The sequence below is a fragment of the Nanorana parkeri genome, unplaced genomic scaffold (assembly GCF_000935625.1).
Source record: "Nanorana parkeri isolate BGI_ZX_2015 unplaced genomic scaffold, ASM93562v1 scaffold251, whole genome shotgun sequence".
Classification (NCBI taxonomy): Eukaryota; Metazoa; Chordata; class Amphibia; order Anura; family Dicroglossidae; genus Nanorana; species Nanorana parkeri.
The window spans coordinates 531,813-549,656 of record NW_017306519.1 but is presented as its reverse complement, the minus strand read 5'-3'; the positions used below and the strand labels follow the sequence as shown (position 1 = coordinate 549,656).

Genomic DNA, 17,844 nt, shown 5'->3' with positions numbered 1-17,844 from the left:
GGGGGGGGGGGGGGGTTTATGAAAGCTGGAGCAGACAAAATCTGGAGCTTCTCTCTTGTTTGTTCAGTTAACCATTAAAATTGCAAGAGAGAAGCTGATTGGTTGAAATGCACAGCTGCTCCAGATTTTGATCAATTCCCGTCAATATTTTCTGGTGAGACCTCCAATCACTTTCTTTCCTGAGATGGGTAAGCTTCCTAATATGGAGACAGGTGACAGAGGCTCTTACCCTTCTGATTATTAACCAAAGCAAATTGGACCTGTCAGTATGGAAATATGGGAGCAGCCATTCCTTGCCTAATATTTAGAAGTACAAGTCCAGGACTTCATTCTTTTACCTGTTACCGGTGCAGTTTGGAAGTTTTGCCTTGACTGGCTACATGATGGTTTTGGATCAGCTTCTCAGTGGACAGTGAAGCAAGGATGAGACTTTAAGTGATATTAAAGTCAAAAGGATTTTAAGCTATTCCAAATGCTGATGAAATCCCTTACAATGGATGCTGCTCCTTGATATTTAAAAGTTTAATTTTCCTGCATAATCAGCTGGTCCCCTGAGCACTGGTCCTGACTTCCTGTTTTAGAAGGACTCCTTTTTCAAGCAGAGTGCTATGCAGTCACCCTTGAGTGTACTAGTAAGCTGTGTGTGTCTCCACAAACACAGACACAGCAAATCAAGCTACTTCCCTCCCCCCGGCCCCCTCTCCTCCCTTCTCCAAGCTAGTAGATAAACAGTTGCTGGAGTCTGCTCTGTCCCTTGTGATCTTGTACTGGACAGGAAGTTCAGCTGGGAGACTTGGAAGCAGCTGTTTAGAAACATGATAATTGTGTTTGGGCAAAAATGTAAAGCAATGCTTTGCTGGGTAATGTATATTTGTTTGGTCTGGATCCATTATTGTAAAAAAAAGTTTGAGAGTTTAATACTTTAACAGGCCTGGAGTTAGCATTTCTCAGGACTGAGCAATCTACTCTGTCAGCTGCCGGTCTATCTGTAGCTGCTACCATATCCTCAAACGCAACTCAATAGGACATGCTGCGTCCTAAAAAGCAGCACAATGCAAAGCAGGTTCAATGCAGCCTCTGAACTGCCACGTGTTCTGCTCCATTAAAGTCAGTCACAATTTGCTGGCCTGCATTTATAGATGAGCCCTTAAGTTGTCCTACTCTCTGTTGTTAGTCCCCCATAGCCTAACACCCCCCCCCCCCTGACAGGGTGGTTTATATATCTACCTTCCCAGCATTCCTGTCTTTGCTGCCACAGGTGACAGTGGCTGAATACTTTTAGCCCCCCATGGCCCAACCCCCCCCCCCCCACTGACAGGGTGGTTTATATATCTACCTTCCCAGCATTCCTGTCTGTGATGCCACAGGTGACAGTGGCTGAATACTGTTGGATCATGTGCTCTCATCCAGAGTCTGTGGCCATCTTTAGAGAAGTAACTTGCACACATGACAGCATGAGTGGCACAGGCTCTAGCAGTGTGGCTGGATTACTGTATGGTCATAAATTCTTGGAATACAGATTTATGACTTAATAACAGGGAGCTGGTGCTAAGGTCGCATCCAGTGTGCAATGGCCAAGACTAGCTGTTGGCTGTGTAGTGCTGTTGTAACTTGCTTGAGGTGCAGGTCAAGGTGTGCGCTGTGTCTGCACATTTGAATTGTGACACATGGTTTATGAATTATCATACACAGTTACTTAACTCTGTGCTCATGCACTTTATTTAATGTGCCATGTTTTCAGTTAGTATAGGAGAGCATTATTTATCCGTCTTTTTCTTTAATAAAACTCACTGTTCAAATTCATGTTAAAGCCAAATTCTAGCCACAGATTTTTCTTGTTTTTTTTTTTATGGACAAAGCAAAGATAGGTTAGAACCCTTGTCAGACTTGTCTGGTTCTTATTTATGGTCTGTTGGTGGTAGCGAGTTGACTTAAAGTATATTCTTCTTGCACACAATACTGGAATTAACTATGTGGTTTAATGGGTGCTGCAACGACTGCTAACTGGTCAGGGTGTACAACATGGGTAGATATGTGGCCAGCACGCCATCAAGCTTCTTTTCAAAGGAACAAGACATGAGGTAAACCCTTCCTAGCAGGGTCATGGACAACAATAAAATATGCCAGAAGTATTTAAGAAATATTTTTTCTTCCTAAGTGTATCCAACAATGAAAAAAACAAAACTTTGAGCTGGAGGTGGGCTTTAGTTTTTTGAGTGTACAGACTGGAGGATAAGCATGCCATGGCTAGAGCTTATACAGTGTAGTATTACTGTAGATATATAATGAGTGAGCAGAAACATCGATTTTCATTTAATGAACTGCTATATGACTAAGTTAACTGCTATGACTCCTTCTCTGGCGTATAAACCTTACACAGAACATCATTGCACTGCACATCTCACATTGCAGAGCTGTGAAGTCTGCTAACTAGGGTTGAAAGTCCATTCTACCATTCCAGAGCTGAATCTTTTGCAGTGTTTAGTCTGCCTGGGATTTAGCATGAAATGCTCACAAATCGTCCTGCTCCTGCTGGCCCTGTGCAGCTTTGGTGAGTAATATTTGCTATACTTATAGAGCACTTTGCAGCTTGAGAGGTTTTATAGATAAATTCACCACTATTGATGATCCAAAAGCCACATCTTTGGAGAGGGACCTAAGACTCCAACTCGCAGAACAAGAATGGGAACAAAACAATACTATCCTACTAAAAGGCCCCATTGATATAAATATATAAGATGCGGCACAAACTAATTTGAATGGTTCACTGTACATTGTAATATGTTTTGGAATTTGACATCACCATTTAAACACGGAAGAGAAAAAAAAAGATAATCCCATTCAGACTTGGGTGTCATTTGGGTCCTAGTTTGATCTGAGTTTGCTGTACATTTATTTTATTCGGACTCTCTGATCCTTCTGAAAAGCTGTGGATCTAAAGGGAAATTTATGAAGAAGCACAGGTTGCTTTTACACATAAACTAAGTATTCCTTTAAATACATAGGCCTTATTTTAAAGTCATAGACTTGTTTGGAATAGCTTATTGTCTGTACTAACAATGGTGTGCACTGTCTGCAGCTTCTGCGGCCTCTTCTTCCAGGTGTGAGGCCCCTGAACAAAGCCGCTGCAACTTCATATGTGACTGCTGGGACTGTTCTGATGAGAGGGACTGTGGTGAGTACAGGCTTGTGTAATGTTATACAAGGCAGCCTCAAAACCTAACTCCAACCAAAATGCTTTCTTTATTTTGGATAGAGTTGGGAAATTCTACAACCTGGCAGGCGCTAAATTAGTTTGTAGCACTAGAACCGTGCTTGCATATTTTAATGCAGATGTTTTGGTGCAGAGAACACTGCCCCCCCCTCCCTGTGTCCCTACTGGAGAGAATTACCATCTCTCTTTGTCCTGGTGACCATGATCAGTGGGACAGTAAGTGATGGGAAATTCTTTTTTTTTTTTACAGTTGTTATCAGCAAAGCAGATGGGATGTGGTCTAATGGTGACACCTTTTCAGGGACAACTGTCAAAGCTGGGATTTTCTATAACACAAGTCCTGTCATTTCCCTGGCATAGGAAGAGGAGGTAAATCTCCCCAATGGGGACACAGCTGTAAAAAAAAGTGACAGAAAGTCTAACCCTTCAATAATCTAACAAAAGCTAATTATATAAATGTCAACTTGAGTTCTACTTTAGGTAAATTGAATCCTTTGTTTTTAAAGTGGACTCTCCTATACCAGGATTCTTTGCACTGAAGGCTAACCTTCTCGTGCCCAAAGAGCCAGTGCAGAAACCCTAGTTCCTCTGGCAGGATTTTGTTGAGATTTCCCTTCATCTACTGTCCTGGTGACACCCTGGCACTGGCACTGGCACTGACATTTCGGGACACACACAAAGTATTAAGAAGTAAAATGGATAAACAATCCAGCAGGAAGAGGGGAGCTCCTTATAAGCATATAGCACTGCAGGTGTACAGAGCCAGGAACTGAGTGCAGAGATCTCACCAATAAAGTTCCCAAGATATATAAGAAACTGTCAGGTGGTTTAACTCTTTCACATCTACCAAAAGCTGAAATATTAATTTTGGTCGGTGTAGCCCTTTAAAAAAAGGTGCACTGTTTTTTTTTTTTCTTGTTATGTATAAAGATCTGAAAGATATCTATTACTGGTGCACATCAAACACTGGAGCTAAGAAACGTGATTACTCTACCCTCAGGTTACCATCGAGTGTCACCAGCATGGGGCATCCCCTTCAGCTGTGACTTTGAGCACGATGACTGTGGCTGGAAGGACATCAGTACGTCCAGCTACCAATGGGTGAGAGACAGAAGAGGTTTCTTCAGGCATCACGGTGATCACACGCTGGGACACAGATGGGGTAATTCCTGAGTTTCATATTTCTCTTCATGCTCTGGATGACATTTTCAGAACATTTGCTGGACAGGATACAGGAGAAGACTTATTGTTATCTGTGTATGTGTAACACACACGTTGAACTGGATGGACCTCTGACTTTATTCAAGCAAGCAAAGTAACTATATGTGTAAAATAGCTCCATTACACTCAGTGATGTTAAAAATACTGTAGGCAAGTGGAGGTGAAAATACTTCCTTGAAAGTTGTTTTATTAAAGTACACTGTTTTGTTTTATGGGCACTACTCCATGATTTCCATTAGAGTGACCATTAACATAAAGAAAGTCAGGTCAAGGATAGCACTGATTCTCGTATAAGGGCTTGTGGCCTGATTTCCTTTAGCTTTTAGTTCATTGAGAACCTTTGAAGCCAGTGTATTTTTCAGTAATGCTACTGGGTCCCATCCAGTAGATACTGTATATTGTGTTAATGAGGCCACCAATGACCAAAACGCATGAAAAGTGCAAAGAAGTGTAGTAATCCACGAAAGACAATCAGAATTCAGCTACTAGCAACTTTGTGTCAACAAACAAAACCAGTGCAGTTGTTATCGAGGGATGGGTCTTGGTGCAAACAGGACAAGCCTACCCATCTCCCCCATCAGCACCACCTTACTGCCCTACTGTGTACTGCAGAGCTACAAAGGGAATCTACAGAGCACACTTTTAAATGATTACCCTCTATTTGATCATGTGATCTGTTATCACATGATCCAGTTCATGGAATGTAGGCAAAGCACCCTGGTACCTTCACTGTAGCTTCAGCAGCACTGTAGTGGATCTAGCACCTCTACCTGGAACTCTGTGAAAAACTGCACTAAGATACATAGGGGAGCTGCCAATGCCGTCCTTCTTCTGAAAATGTTTGTTGCCTTACTATCTTGCTTCCTCACTTTCTGTATCACTAAACCAAAACAAGTATGGAGCAACTAATGTCAGACTAAAGAGTTGTTTACTTGTTTCCACTCAGTGACTAATAAAGTATTGAAGCCATTGGATCAGCATAAGAGCCAGAAAACTAGCATTTTTAGAAGAAGAGGACAAGAATGGCAGCATTTGTATTCCGCTCAGTACAGATTTCCTCTGAAGTAGGGGTAGCCAAACTGGCTCTCCAGCTGTGGAAAAATGTCAAATCCCATCATGCCTCTGCCTCTGGGAGTCATTTTTCAAAAAACATGCACCGCGCTAATAAATATATCAATCACCATAAATAAGTAAAGTCGCATCAGTAAATATCAACAATGTATATCATAAATATATAAATAAAAAAAATGGACATATTAAAGTGTTAACTGTCAATAAATACCATATGGCCAATAATGTTTATACATAGATCTCCTAATATAACTTCTCCAATGCTAATAAATGCATATGTACACGATTTGCATTTGCTTATAATTCCAAAGTGCTGATTTGCATAAAAAAATAATATAAGGTGACTCTGGTAGTCATGCCTGTGGCTGTCAGAGTCTTGCAATGCCTCATGGGACTTGTAGTTCTACAAGTGAAGGGCCGAAGCTTGGCTACCTGCTCTGAGAACACACCTGGGCAGTAAAGAGCTGCTGTAGTTACCCCCATCGCAATGCCAATCAGTAATACAGATTTCTGTTTCTTACGGATTAAGGCTGCTATTCCCACTACACTGTCAATTAGCCTATTCGTGTGAAAACTGCTATAGTTTTATCATCCAGTGTCCATTTTCATAACCAACTCATGGATATTTTTGCAGCAAACTGTTCAGGTATATTTCACAAATCCCAAAACAGTTGTGCAGAAAATTCCCCAAAATAATATAATTTTCTTTCATTGGAATTCACACATGTTATCAGCCAGATTTCATGGGCAGTCACTGGTCTTCAGGTGTATGCAGTCAGTACAGCACTGGTTGCCAGCAACCAACAATCATATTCTTCCTTTTGTGTCTCTGGAGAGGATGACCAAGTCAGAGGTCAGTCACAAGTCAGTCCTTCTTATTTTGACATGTTCCCAACATGACACTTCCCTCTTTTCTTCCACACAGGCTGGTTCATGGCGGCTGAAGGTCACAGCGGGAAATCTGCAGCATCGGCTCGCCTCCAGTCCCCCGTCCTGAAAGAGGCAGCTGCCACGTGTGAGATCCACATTCACTACCACATGTGGTCTGCAGGTAGGACAGAAGCAATAATCATGGTGTGAACCAATTGGCAACCAACTTAATATTAGGTTATAATTAACTGCTGACTTGTTAAGTAGAGCTTTAAATAAACGTTTTTAGTTTTGAACAGAGTAGAGAAGAGACCTGAGAGATTTCTCTACGCCTTCTGCCCTATCCTAAGACAGGAAGTGATAAGAAATCTAAATTGAGAGGAAAATCCCACCTTTGAGAGTTGTCACCACATCGGGTGCCTCCATTGGAAGATAGCCTAGCACCGGTAATTATTGTCAGTTATTGGATATGATAATATATATATATATTATATGTCTACTCTTGGATCAGACTGTAGCAGTCTGCAAAGGCCAGTGTTCCTCATGCAGAATGCATGTGGAAATATTTGTATTGATTTCAAAGTGGGAGAATAGACTTTCTGCATGTCTGGGCATCAAAAAATAAAACAGACACAAGTGAGCGGACATTTTTGATGATTTGTTTAATACTAAACTGTGTTCTAACTATAACCTTAAGAGATGTTTTCACGATGAGGAAAGTTATGAATATGTAATATATTACTTATTGCCGACAGTCCTGTAATCATTAGTCAAGCAGTTGCTGAAACAAACAGCTTTAGTCATTTTACCAGTTGGCACGTGCTTACCCTGCCTTCGTTCCCTCATTGCTTTGTCCCACTGCCTAGAGTGAATAAAAATGCAGGTACTTCAGGGTATGGTGGAGCATGTGACTCTTTCTTCTCCCTATGCTGGTGCTTGGTGATTGGCCACACAAGCACTCACATCCTTCATATGGGGGAAGGAAGAGAGCTCTCAATCCTGAGTAAGCTCCAGGTTGGTGTTACCTGAAGAATTGGGGGAGCAAAAGGTTGAGCTTGCATTGATGCAGATAGAAAGCTGAAGTGTGAACTACCCTAGGGCAGTGGTGGCGAACCAATGGCACGCTAGCCAGGGAGGGCACGCGGGGCCCTCTGCTGGCACGCGAGCCCAGGCTCAGGGACCATCTCTGAAAAAAGATCCATCCGTCCCAGATCGCCTTGGTATGCGATATGGGCCGGTCACAATCAGGCAGCTGCGGCCTCTAAACAGGCATATTAGACGGCCGCTTCCTCCTCGCTAGGACCCTGAGAGGCCCCAGTGAACGGCCGTCTAATATGCCTGTTTAGAGGCCGCTGCTGCCTGAATGTGACCTGCCCGGATCGGGACGGTTGGATATATTGAGCAGCAGCTGCCCTCCAGGAAAGCCGTACAAAATCGAAATCTGATCGCTTTCATTTACCCCAAAATGAGAACTTCCATGTACAGTACAATGTGCTGAGGAGTGATAATAGATCTCTTAACGGAGGAATCTCCCCCTTTCTTTTTTCTCAGATTCTTCTCAGGTGAATGGGAGCCTGGCTGTGCAGCTGGTGGACAGCACTCAGACCTACACCTTATGGGAGAGCTCACGGAGCAGTGTCCTGTTATGGAGACGAGCAGTTGTTTACACTGGAAGGATCTCTGGGGACTTTCAGGTCTGTTGTAGTGTAATGTCATAGAGATGAGTAGTTGTCTACACTGGGAGGAGCTCTGGGGACTTCCTAGTCTCTTGTAGGGCCCCACCAATCTTTAGCTGGATGTCTAGCAGGGAAAGACCCAGATAATGGTCAGTAGAGGTGGGAACTGGCACTTCCTACAGGAGTCTCTGAAGTACCTCCCTTACCTATCCGCTGTTTTTATTAAGGTTATTTCAATCCTGTCAAAATGTGTTTAAAGTTTTTTTCTGCAAACCTAAGTTTGCCTTCTAATGGTGGGTAAAGGGGGCCCCCTGCACAATTAACAATACCCTATGTGTGGGGGAGTGGGGTGTCTTTCTGCAAACCTGAGAGGGTACCTTCTGCACACTGGGATAGGACAATGAGCTTTCTGCATACCTGAGAGTACCTTGTGCACAGCAGTGGACATCTACAGTGTGACTGGATCTTTGTACATTGTGGTGATAGCAATGGGCAGAAGCTGGTAGGAATCAGATTATTTTTATAATTAATTGCCAGACTCTTCTTCTCTCACCTCTGCTTAATAACCTGATCACTGTTTTCCTTCCAGGTTATTGTCACAGCCTCACGTGACGCTGTCAGTTGGGTAGACATTGCTGTGGATGACATTGAGTTCCGCCATTGTGCTCTTTCAGGTATTACAGGAGCTGGTTTATTATCAGGTATAGACCTTGCCACCTTTTCTGTTGTAAACAATCAAACCTCCCAGAACTTGAAGAAAGTGTCAGTTGCCCATAACAACCAGCCATTTGTCCAGAGCACGTTACAAATTGACTTATATCAAACTATTTTGGCCAAATGTCTTTACTTTTCCCTTTAAATTTCCTATGTTAACCTCAGTGTGTTACTCCAATATGTTACTCCAATGTACTACCTTACATTCAAGGGTGTCTACAGGAACATTTCTTGTTGACCATAGCAACTTACCAGCATCTTTTTTTGTAGTGTAGAATAGCATTGTAAAGCCGACAGTCGGCTCTACAAGTTTAAACAGAGTCCCAGCGGCAAAAGTCGCCGGGAGTCTGTTTAAACAGCCACGATGCTGGCGACGTACACTGTACGTCGTCAGTCACGAAGGGGTTAAGGGAAAATCTGGATAGAGAATCTGTCGTCCTTCACTTGTATGGGCCCCACTGCATCTTTACAGGAAAACAAGCATGCATACGTTGTACATTCTTTTTTTCAGATTTGCAGGAAAATTGTATGGTGGGACAATATCAGTGTGCTCGAGGCAGCTGTGTGGAGGATGCCGCTCTCTGCGATGGAACGGATGACTGTGGTGACAATTCGGATGAAGCAAACTGTGGTGAGTGGTTAAAGTGCACCTGTGCTCAGACTTTGGACATTAAATTACTTATATATTCTTAACAAGCAGTAAAGGAACTTTAAAAAACAAGCCCTCACTGACCTCTTTAGAGGCTTGTGCTGTGAAATAATTTATTCTCAAAGATCACAAAAAATACTCTGAGTTGGATTCCAGCAGCTTACTAATACCTGCTGTGTGTTTGCGATTGGAAGGCGGGCAGCCTGCCAGGGTCTGCTCTCGTGCCTTTGAAGATGGCTTTCTTTACAATGCCTATAGCTATAGAGTTGAATGAGGGCTTGTTTTAAAGGAGAACTATGGGGTGAGTGCTTTTCACTCACCTCATAGTTCTAGCCGACCTGTGACAATGAGACTGTCACAGGTCGGCTCAGTAGATCGGGAGGTGAGCGAACACATACCGGCGTTCGCTCACCTCTCGATCCTGTCACAGCTCTCTGCCGTTACAGGGGAGGGGCTGGATTCCCCTCTCCCCGCTCCAATCTGCCAGCGCTGACTGGCGGAACGGACGGGGGAGGGGGCGGGTACAGCTGGCTCTGCCTCTAGATAGGCAGATCCAGCTGTCAGTCACGCAGCTCGGCGGATCCCAGCACAATTGTCGGGAGGATGCTAGTTTGTGTCCTCCCGTTACCCTAAGGAGAACGATGGGGAAAAGACTTAACCCCATAGTTCTCCTTTAAAGTGCTTTTACTGCTTGTTCAAAATATATAAATATTTTAGTGTGCATAGTCTGGGCATAGATTCCCTTTAACGTACACCTGTTATGGGAAAAATATGGAGGCTTCCATTGCTGACCCTTTCTGTCTGTAAATACTAATGGTCTTGCTGTCAGTCTAATCCTTTGACTTTAGCAAGGTAACTCATATAGACAATAGGAATTCTTAAGTTAATGCATGCTTGATATAGATAAGTGACCCAAAGATATCAAAGACAGATGTAACTTGCATTTCTAGGAGGTAAGCCATGGCTCATTCTGGTATGACAGGTGCTCTTTAGCTGTTTTATTATATTTTTAAGGCTGTTGTATCTCAGCTGCGCTGCCTGTTAATCTTTTAGCATAACATTAATTAGGTCCCAAGAAACAGCATGCAGTCCCCCCCTCTGGGCCTTGATAAGGATGATGTCACTATGTACACATTGCCTTCACCTGGTATGGGCACTGTGAGTCTCTATAAACATTCCTGGGCAAACAGAGGCTTTTTGTTGATAATCACAAACAAATCACATCATAAGTGGAGGCCCCTGATTCCCTACGGTAGCACAATGAGTCTTTGAGCCCCACCCTCATCAAGCTTTCTTGGACCAGGAATTGGTTGCAAATCCACCTGTGCCCCATGGTGCGTCTTTCCATTGGTCCTGCAGTTATAGCCAACACTGCAGCTTTTTGTGTATCAATTTAATTTGTCAGTATTTCTGAGGGCAGACTTGTGTGTTTTATATTGACCAGTGATGTTCTTCTGTATATTTTGGCAGCATCTTTTGAGAATTAAAGGTAACATTTGGTTGGGTTGGTATGCACAAAATGGTTCTTTGGGACACTGAGGTTTGATATACTGTATCCTTCTTTTTTCATTATAGATACCCACCACTGCAACTTTGAGGTGGACACTTGTGGCTGGGTGTCTGACTGGGAAAAAGTTGAGGGGTTCAGCTCCAGACCAGGTCGAGATCACACGGCCAACAATAGATCAGGTAAAACTGCACTCCTACTGTTTCTCGAGTTGTACTTGCATCTTACATGCGTTACCTTTGATAGCTATGAAAGGTGCATTTTCCTAGAAACCATATCACAAATTCAATAAGGAGGACCTTATTTTATTGCACTACACTAAACACAAATTGTGCAAAAATAGTCAAAAAACAAAAAAGAAACGCCAATCACAAGGAAAATAGGGGAAAGTTTACTAGGAGTTTAGTGGTCACTTTTGACCTCTAAAATCTTTTCATTTTCTTTTTTTTTGTTACCATTCCCCATATGCAATATGGCATTTTTATTCCAAATAAGAAAACTCCCATTTTCTGAAATGGCATTTATTTTTATTTGAGCTCCCTTCATCATCATCTGACTCATGCCTGAATCTTGGTACTATTAGGAATACTCAACCTTGACTGATCGGGATTAAAAGAAAACTATGGCCCAACCTTTTTTGGCCATAGTTCTCCTTAGGGTCACAGGAGGACATTTAATATGTCCTCCTGTGACCTAAAACTCAGCCCGCTATATGCTGACAGTGCAGATTCAGGAAAGATACCAAGATACAGACAATATCCACTCCGCTGCCTGATTGACAGCTGGCTCTGCTTCTCTAGAGCCAGCTGTGCCCACCCCCTCCAATGAGTGCTGGAAGAACAGAAAGAAGGAAGGGGAAATCCTTGCGGGAGGAGGTGACTGACAGTCACCTGTCTCAGCGAGAAGATCGGGAACTGAGCGATCAGTGGTATGTGATCGCTCAGTTCACGATCAATAGAGCCGACGTGTGACAACTTCAGTGTCACATGTGGGCTCTAATTATGGAGATGAGTGTATTTCACTCTCCCCATAATTCTCTTTTAAAGAGACAGACCTCTAATAAAACAAAGCTACATAGAGCCTTTAACTGGTTTGAAATCCTTGGGCTTATGTAATACATCCCCTTAAAAACCTTAATGTGAGTACCTTGAATGTATCTTGTATACCCATTCTAATTTCCCTCCACTGTGGTAGCTCTGCTCACTAAAATTGCTGCGGCTAGCTGTCACTTTGATAACTGGGTCAGGTGTATTATGTTTAGGGTTTTATGTGCACATTTATTGGGCGAGCTTTGTTAAATACAGTACGTGAAAAAAAGTTTTTAACGCTTAGTATATATTGTACTTATTTAACCTTTTCTTAACCTTAGTTATCCTTAATCCGACCTAATTAGCCGCCCTTCCCCCCCATAGCTAATATTTGTATTCTGGTTTTTATCACCATTTATATTTAATCTTTTGTTTTTTTTGCTCATTTGTTGTTGTAGTTTTTTTTTTAAATATAATACACAATCTTTTTTTAAATTAATTTATTTTATTTGTGGGTAGCTTTGTAAATTCAATGTCTTGTAGATTTAGTGATGCTATAAATGGGACAAATCACAGAATAACGCATTTTATCTACAGAAACATTTGTTGGCCTAAATATTACTAATACTCAACTAAGTACACAATTAAAAAAGATAAATAGGAACAGCTAGACTTGCCAAATGATGTTCTATCTCCTGTAATCCCTTGCAGGCCAAGACTGAAGGGAGTAGGGCCAGCAATTTAAGCCAGGCAGGCTCTGCTACACTGAACATCTTCTGACAGGAAACATACTGACAGAAGGAAACAGCAGAGTAATGACTATTCAGTGTGGTGTTGGTCCTTTGTTATCAAATGAGCAGGCTGGGATTTGTTCTTGACTAGTGTCTTGACCAAGCTATACTGCTGCAGTAGAGGTCAGGACCTGGCTACACTGGCTGACTGGATAAACAGAAATACAAACCCTATGGAAGGCAAACATTTTTTCCAAATGTGTATTGCTTGGAGCTCATCATTAAATTATTTTATGTGTCCTTTAACATTTCAGGTTTCTTCCTGCATGTTCCGCAAACAGCCACAAAAGTGAGCACACTGAGAAGTCCCCAGCTGCAACCAAACAGCACCTCACAATGCTTTGTAAGTGGTATCTCACAATTGTCCCCCCAATATCCTCCTGATACCTCCATCCCCTACTTTAATTTATTCATCAGAAAACTATTTTTGTCTGTTTTACATAGTTACATAGTTATTTAGGTCGGAAAATGACAGAGGTTCATCATGTTCAACCTATAGAACCTCCATAAACAGAACCTTATACCCACAATTACAAACAGTTATTCCAGAGGAAGGCAAACAACCCTATAAAGCTGGGTTCCTGATTTCATAAGGCAGCTGGATATTCCCTGAATCACCAATCTCTGGTGTTTTTTTACTAATAGAATGTTAATACCGAGTTATATTCCCTTCATTTAGGTATGCATCCAGATTTGTTATTTAAACAATTAACTTAACTAGTTCCTGAAGAGGCCTGTTCCACAATTGTATAGCTCTTGTTACATGTTTATGTGATCCTTTATCAAACTGTGTAAGTAGTAACCTCACACTTGTCTCCCAATCTCCTCCTGATACCTTCATCCCCTCCTTTAATTTATTTAGTCTGAGAAAACTGGGTCTCTTTTGGCCTGTTTTAAAAGATTTGTGTTTCTATCCACAGCTTGTATTTTATTACCTTTTGGATGGCTCCAGCTCCAGCTCACTGGTGATCAGAGACCCTGAAAATAAAGTGCTGTTAGAGAGAAAGGGACATAGGGGACCTGTATGGCTCCGAGAGAAGATCACCTTCCTGGATTCAAGTCAGAGCTTCCAGGTAACATTACATTTATTATCAGTACAGTGGCTGACAAAGTCAGCAAGGCAGGTGGGTGTACACCTTGGTGGTTAGTCGTGAGAGGGGCCCCCTAAAGATTAGCGGTCAGTGGAGAAGGGCCCTCTATACATCAGTGGTCACAAGAGAAGGGCCCAGTACATTGGTAGTCAGTGGAGAAGGGCCCCTTATATTGGTACTCAGTGGAGAAGGGCCCTCTTACCTTGGTGGTCGGTGGAGAACGGCTCCCTTACATTAATAGTACAAGGGCCTCCTTACTTTAGTGGTCAGGGATGTAGGACCCTCTTACTTTTGTGGTTATTGTAGAAGGACCCCCTTGTGTTGGTGGTCAGTGGAAAAGGCCCACCTTACATTGGTAGTCAGTGGAGAAGGACCCCCTTACATTGCTGATCAGTGGAGAAGGACCCCCTTATATCGGTGGTCAGTGGATAAAGACCCCCTTATATCGGTGGTCAGTGGATAAAGACCCTCTTATATCGGTGGTCAGTGGATAAAGACCCCCTTACAATGGTGGTCAGAGTAGAAGGGCCCGTTACATTGGTTACAGAGAGAAGCCCCCTTACATAAGTGGTTAGTGGAGAAACGTCCCCTTATATTAGTATTTAGTGGAAAAGGGCCCCCCTTATATTGGCGGTCAGTGAAAAAGAGCCTCCTTACATTAGAGGTCAGTGCAGATATCCCCCCTTACTTTATTAGTCAGCTGAAAAGGGCCCCCTTACTTTAGTGGTCAGTGAAGAAGGACCCCCTTACTTTACTAGTCACTGGAGAAGGGCCCCCTTACTTTACTGGTCAGTGGAGAAGGGCCCCCTTACTTTACTGGTCAGTGGAGAAGGGCCCCCTTACTTTACTGGTCAGTGGAGAAGGGCGTGCTTCCATTGGTAGTCATTGATTTCTCCACATCTGGCTCTGATTAGCTGTCAAATTGCGGCAAATATCAGGCAACTGATTGTGGAACTTGTAACAGGCGGCAGTAATTGTAACTTTGCTAGAAAGGTAACAAGGATCCATTAAGATGATGAATGATCACATGATCGGGAACTATTCTGTTCCCAATCAGTATTGGGAACCTAAGCTGGCAGGGTTTGAGAGCTAGCTGCCACACAATGCGTTTGCTGTTAGCTATCAAAGGGAGGATGTTTATCGACATATCTTCACAACTCCAGTTTGGATCATTGCTGAATGACTGGAACAGTGAGTCTGTGTTGGACTGTCGGTTAATAAGTGCCAGGCTAGGTATTTCTTAATTTTTATTTAGAACTAAAGTTTAGTGTTCATTCATTTGTAGTCTTCATCGGCTAGTGAGAGACATTGAGAGCTGTTTTGTGAGCAACAATTGTAGCGCCCCTCTCTTTGAGGAACAGGAATCACAAACCATATTCCCCCAGGGTTTTCTGGCATTCTCAGAAGCTGTGAGGGAATTTATTAGGCGAAGTAGCTAGATTGCATGACATGATACTGTTCAAGCCTTTGCCTGATTCAGCAGTCATGAATGCTACTCTGCACTGAGAAGTTTCCAATGACATTTCCAAGCAGTGGTTTGTCTCCTGACTTTATATATATTCAGGTATAAAAGTACCTGTGCAGACTGGGTGTGAAGTGAATGCATTTAGGGAATGAAAATGGATCAGAATTGCAGTTCACATTGCCACCAAAGAATGGCAACTGACTACTCTAAGAGAGGGTGGTGAGGGTGAGTTAAAATGACACCAATGGGCATAGGCAGGGACCTGGTTCCTGACGCCCCCACTCAGTTAGCCTCTTGAGCAGTGCAGAAGAAGTATTGGCTAATTGTATATCTGGAAGTTACTGTTGTGGTGTTCAATAATGATTGTGTGTGAACAGAAGAAGAATAGAAGAATATATGTCAGTAGAAGATGTTAATAAGCATATGTGTTTAATGATTCCCCCTCACTTCAACTAAGGCCCTTTGTGCATGATCTGGAAAGGTCTCCTGTCATTCCAGAGAAGGTCTTGCACATTGCCTGACCTCCTACTGAAACTAATTTTTTGTCTCCTAGCTTCTGAGAGCAAATAACAGAGAATATAAAGCATTGCTATGTCAGCGAGATATAATTATGGGCAATAATAACATCTATAATGTCCCCGTAGAGGAAATGCATCGTTTTATATCTGTAACAAGGATCCATTAAGATGATGAATGATCACATGATCGGGAACTATTCTGTTCCCAATCAGTATTGGGAACCTAAGCTGGCAGGGTTTGAGAGCTAGCTGCCACACAATGCGTTTGCTGTTAGCTATCAAAGGGAGGATGTTTATCGACATATCTTCACAACTCCAGTTTGGATCATTGCTGAATGACTGGAACAGTGAGTCTGTGTTGGACTGTCGGTTAATAAGTGCCAGGCTAGGTATTTCTTAATTTTTATTTAGAACTAAAGTTTAGTGTTCATTCATTTGTAGTCTTCATCGGCTAGTGAGAGACATTGAGAGCTGTTTTGTGAGCAACAATTGTAGCGCCCCTCTCTTTGAGGAACAGGAATCACAAACCATATTCCCCCAGGGTTTTCTGGCATTCTCAGAAGCTGTGAGGGAATTTATTAGGCGAAGTAGCTAGATTGCATGACATGATACTGTTCAAGCCTTTGCCTGATTCAGCAGTCATGAATGCTACTCTGCACTGAGAAGTTTCCAATGACATTTCCAAGCAGTGGTTTGTCTCCTGACTTTATATATATTCAGGTATAAAAGTACCTGTGCAGACTGGGTGTGAAGTGAATGCATTTAGGGAATGAAAATGGATCAGAATTGCAGTTCACATTGCCACCAAAGAATGGCAACTGACTACTCTAAGAGAGGGTGGTGAGGGTGAGTTAAAATGACACCAATGGGCATAGGCAGGGACCTGGTTCCTGACGCCCCCACTCAGTTAGCCTCTTGAGCAGTGCAGAAGAAGTATTGGCTAATTGTATATCTGGAAGTTACTGTTGTGGTGTTCAATAATGATTGTGTGTGAACAGAAGAAGAATAGAAGAATATATGTCAGTAGAAGATGTTAATAAGCATATGTGTTTAATGATTCCCCCTCACTTCAACTAAGGCCCTTTGTGCATGATCTGGAAAGGTCTCCTGTCATTCCAGAGAAGGTCTTGCACATTGCCTGACCTCCTACTGAAACTAATTTTTTGTCTCCTAGCTTCTGAGAGCAAATAACAGAGAATATAAAGCATTGCTATGTCAGCGAGATATAATTATGGGCAATAATAACATCTATAATGTCCCCGTAGAGGAAATGCATCGTTTTATATCTTTCTTTCTTTCTTTCTTTCTTTCTTTCTTTCTTTCTTTCTTTCTTTCTGTCTTTCTTTCTAATTGATCAAATCTCTCCTTTACTGAAATAAATATGAAATATTGTGTATTAATAATTTTGTATTTATATATGCAGCCGCCAGCAGGCGGAGCGCTCAGCTCCTTTTCACATTTTACAGGCTTCTTCCATCTTCTCTAATGAAAATTTGAGTTCCCCTGACTACTCTTGTCTATTTGTCAGATTATCATTGAGGGATTTGCCGGAGCAGAGGGAGATACTGTGGCTCTTGATGATCTTATACTGTCCCCTGGTTGCAATGTACAAGGTAAGTTAAAGTTCACAGAAGCTTTGTCCATGACAGCAGTTACTGAGAAAGCATTCTGCTCCTCCTAACACGATGATGCTGGTTTACAGTAAAGCCAAAGGAAAACTTTTTTTTTAGATTTGTATAGGATGATAAGGAGTTAGACCCCCTGTCAGGTTCTAATTCAGAAGGATATTCACTCTCTCTAATTTTCCTGATCACTACTGTCACTGGGAATAAAAGTGAGGGTAAAGCAAAAATTTGGATTTGCCATCAAAACAGGAATAGAGAAAAAAATATTCAATGGGGACTCTTGTTCCTGTGACAACTGTCTAAGAGAGGATTTCCCTCACATTGGAAAGATTTTCTCTCACTCCTTTTGAGCCTACATGACTGGAAGTCAAGAGAAATCTCCCTAATGAGACAAAGATGGCAAC

General features: G+C 42.3%; 1 protein-coding gene and 1 long non-coding RNA gene across 2 annotated transcripts; both read left to right on the top strand.

The window, feature by feature from the left end:
- Positions 1-2,469: 2,469 nt before the first annotated feature.
- On the top strand, positions 2,470-11,697 carry LOC108787242 (apical endosomal glycoprotein-like). Its single transcript, XM_018556739.1, has 9 exons — positions 2,470-2,551; positions 3,080-3,175; positions 4,215-4,376; positions 6,432-6,557; positions 7,928-8,070; positions 8,642-8,726; positions 9,278-9,397; positions 10,991-11,104; positions 11,645-11,697. Exons 1-9 carry the CDS (start codon positions 2,503-2,505, stop codon positions 11,695-11,697), a joined length of 948 nt encoding a protein of 315 aa, XP_018412241.1. The 5' UTR covers positions 2,470-2,502.
- A 1,341-nt stretch (positions 11,698-13,038) lies between these two features.
- LOC108787270 lies at positions 13,039-17,428 on the top strand. Its single transcript, XR_001941247.1, has 3 exons — positions 13,039-13,084; positions 13,662-13,814; positions 17,344-17,428. It is a non-coding gene; the product is annotated as an uncharacterized LOC108787270 (long non-coding RNA).
- The last annotated feature ends 416 nt before the right edge of the window (positions 17,429-17,844 follow it).

Bases quoted from the DNA above. Each gene is read 5' to 3' on its own strand.
- LOC108787242 (XM_018556739.1), top strand. From the start codon at position 2,503: ATGAAATGCTCACAAATCGTCCTGCTCCTGCTGGCCCTGTGCAGCTTT. The intron at 2,552-3,079 runs GTGAGTAATATT...CACTGTCTGCAG, and splicing joins GCTGGCCCTGTGCAGCTTTG to CTTCTGCGGCCTCTTCTTCC. The intron at 8,071-8,641 runs GTCTGTTGTAGT...TTTTCCTTCCAG, and splicing joins GGATCTCTGGGGACTTTCAG to GTTATTGTCACAGCCTCACG.